The sequence below is a fragment of the Rana temporaria genome, chromosome 3 (assembly GCF_905171775.1).
Source record: "Rana temporaria chromosome 3, aRanTem1.1, whole genome shotgun sequence".
In the NCBI taxonomy this organism is placed as follows: Eukaryota; Metazoa; Chordata; class Amphibia; order Anura; family Ranidae; genus Rana; species Rana temporaria.
Window position 1 is genome coordinate 86,654,693 of NC_053491.1, and position 2,330 is coordinate 86,657,022.

General features: G+C 40.6%; 1 protein-coding gene across 1 annotated transcript; it reads right to left on the bottom strand.

Annotated features, from left to right (window-relative positions):
* Positions 1–910: 910 nt before the first annotated feature.
* Positions 911–1,954, bottom strand: LOC120930360 (olfactory receptor 5AR1-like). Its single transcript, XM_040341558.1, has one exon. It carries the CDS (start codon positions 1,883–1,885, stop codon positions 911–913), a length of 975 nt encoding a protein of 324 aa, XP_040197492.1. The 5' UTR covers positions 1,886–1,954.
* Between the last annotated feature and the right edge of the window lie 376 nt (positions 1,955–2,330).

Genomic DNA, 2,330 nt, shown 5'->3' on the forward strand with positions numbered 1-2,330 from the left:
TTGAGTTCGGTGTAGAATATGTAAATGACTAGATACGCCGATTCACGAACGCACGCTTGCCCGTCGCAGTAAAGATACGCCGTTTCCGTAAGAGATACGCCGCGTAAAGATAAAGCTGCCCCTACGACCTTTGCGTAAGTCATCCGTGAATGGGGCTGGACGTAATTTACGTTCACGTCGAAACCAATACGAAACCAATACGTCCTTGCGGCGTACTTCGGAGCAATGCACACTGATGGCGCATGCACCGTTCGTAAAAAACGGCAATTACGTCGGGTCACCAATCATTTCCATAAAACACGCCCCCCATCCTCATTTGAATTAGGCGCGCTTACGCCGGCCCCATTTACGCTACGCCGCCGTAAGTTTGGGGGCAAGTGCTTTGTGAATACAGTATTTGCCTCTCTGACTTAAGGCGGCGTAGCGTAAATACGATACGCTACGCCGCCTTAAAGATGTGGCTACCTACCTGAATCTGACTATATATGTAGTAGATCAATGTAACTAGTTGTAATCTGATAAAATAAAATACATTTTTGAACTGTTCACATCTAGTTTCTAGGAATTTATGGTCATTGCACTTGCACTTTATACAGAAGCTTTTCAGCATTTAAATCACGTTTAATATATATTTATTATGAGGTACAGGTGTACCCCCCCCCCCCCAGATAGGGGAGTTAATGCACATATTTTGGTACACTTATGAAGCACAGAGTTAATGGCACTTTAATTATGAGATGTGCACTTTATTATGGGTATGGTATGTTAATAACAAGGGAAGTTTCACACCTGTACACATTATTTATACCAGTGGAGACACAACCTATGAAGAGCGATCTGGGTTTATCACCCTTCAGGATATAGGCAGCGCCACCAACCCCATTGAATTTCATAATTGTAATCTGATGTTTTATTTTGTAAGATTACCTATATACATCAAGACAGAATTGATACTTATTTTTTTCAAAGCCTTTTTTACATCTTGGTTCCTCATGCTGTAGATGATGGGGTTCAGCATTGGTACAATTACTGTATAGAACACAGATAACACCCAGTCCTGGTCCATCACATAGGCAGATGTTGGACGTAAGTACATGTAGAACACTGGGCAGTAGAATAAAGCCACACAACTAAAGTGAGAAGCACAGGTAGAAAGTGACTTGATCCTACTTCTAGAAGATCCAGTTCTACATACTGCAAACAAAATATAACTATATGATATCATTATACATAAGAAGGAACCCACTTCAATGAACCCGGCAATGAGAAATAATAACAATTCATTGAGAAAAGTATCTTTGCATGAAAGTTTGAGAATAGGATTGACATCGCAGAAGAAGTGGTTAATAACATTAGAATGGCAGAACGGTAAAGTAAATGCACACAATGTATGTGTTAGTGAATTGAGAAATCCTGCAGTGTATACGGAGATGATCAGCAGAAAACAGGCTGCTTGGTCCATAAATGTTGTGTAATGCAATGGTTTACATATAGCTACATATCGATCATAGGCCATCACAGCCAGGAGCATGGCTTCAGAGCTTGCAAGGTCAATGAAGAAAAACATCTGGGTGGCACATCCAGCGATAGAGATTGTCTTCTTTACAGAGAAGATATTGGCCATAACATTGGGGGTAATAGTAGATGAGTAAAATATATCTACAAAAGATAAATTCATAAGGAAAAAGTACATTGGTGTTTGCAGTGCTGGGGTTGTTTTAATTAACAGAATGATCATAAAGTTCCCAAAAAGAGTCAACAGGTAAAGTGACAAGCAGAGTAAAAAGAGAGATAGTTGTTGGTGTGGGTCAGGGGCGAGACCAGACAGGATAAACTCTGTCACAAGAGAACTATTTCTAGAATTCCATATTTCCGGGAGAACCATCTATATAAAAATGAACACTGCTGTAGAGATAATGCTTTATATATAACATTATTCATGCAACAAAACGAAAGTGGAACATTTGTCTCTTAATTAAAGGGGTTGTAAAGGAAAAATATTTTTTTCATAACAAGCATCCTTTACCTGCAGACATTCCTCTTTTCACTTCCTCGTTGTTTGTTTTTGCTCAGAAGTTGCTCTATTTCTTCTCTGTTCTGTTCACTTCCTGCTTGTCTGATTGTTACTCACCACCGTGAAGGGAGGCTTTACTGCGGTGGTCAGTGACGTGCTCGCCCCCTCCTGGGAACTTCATCAGTGCGGCAGGACGCTCTCTACGTGTTAGAGACTTTAAGGAGGTGTGAATTACTGGGCGTGCCGCAATGCATACTGGGAAATGTAGTTCTTACATGAACGAACGATGCAAACCAGGAAGTGAATGAGAGAACAG

What these genes read in the sequence shown, in the direction of transcription:
- LOC120930360 (XM_040341558.1), bottom strand. Translation starts at nt 1,885, where the DNA reads ATGGTTCTCCCGGAAATATGGAATTCTAGAAATAGTTCTCTTGTGACA.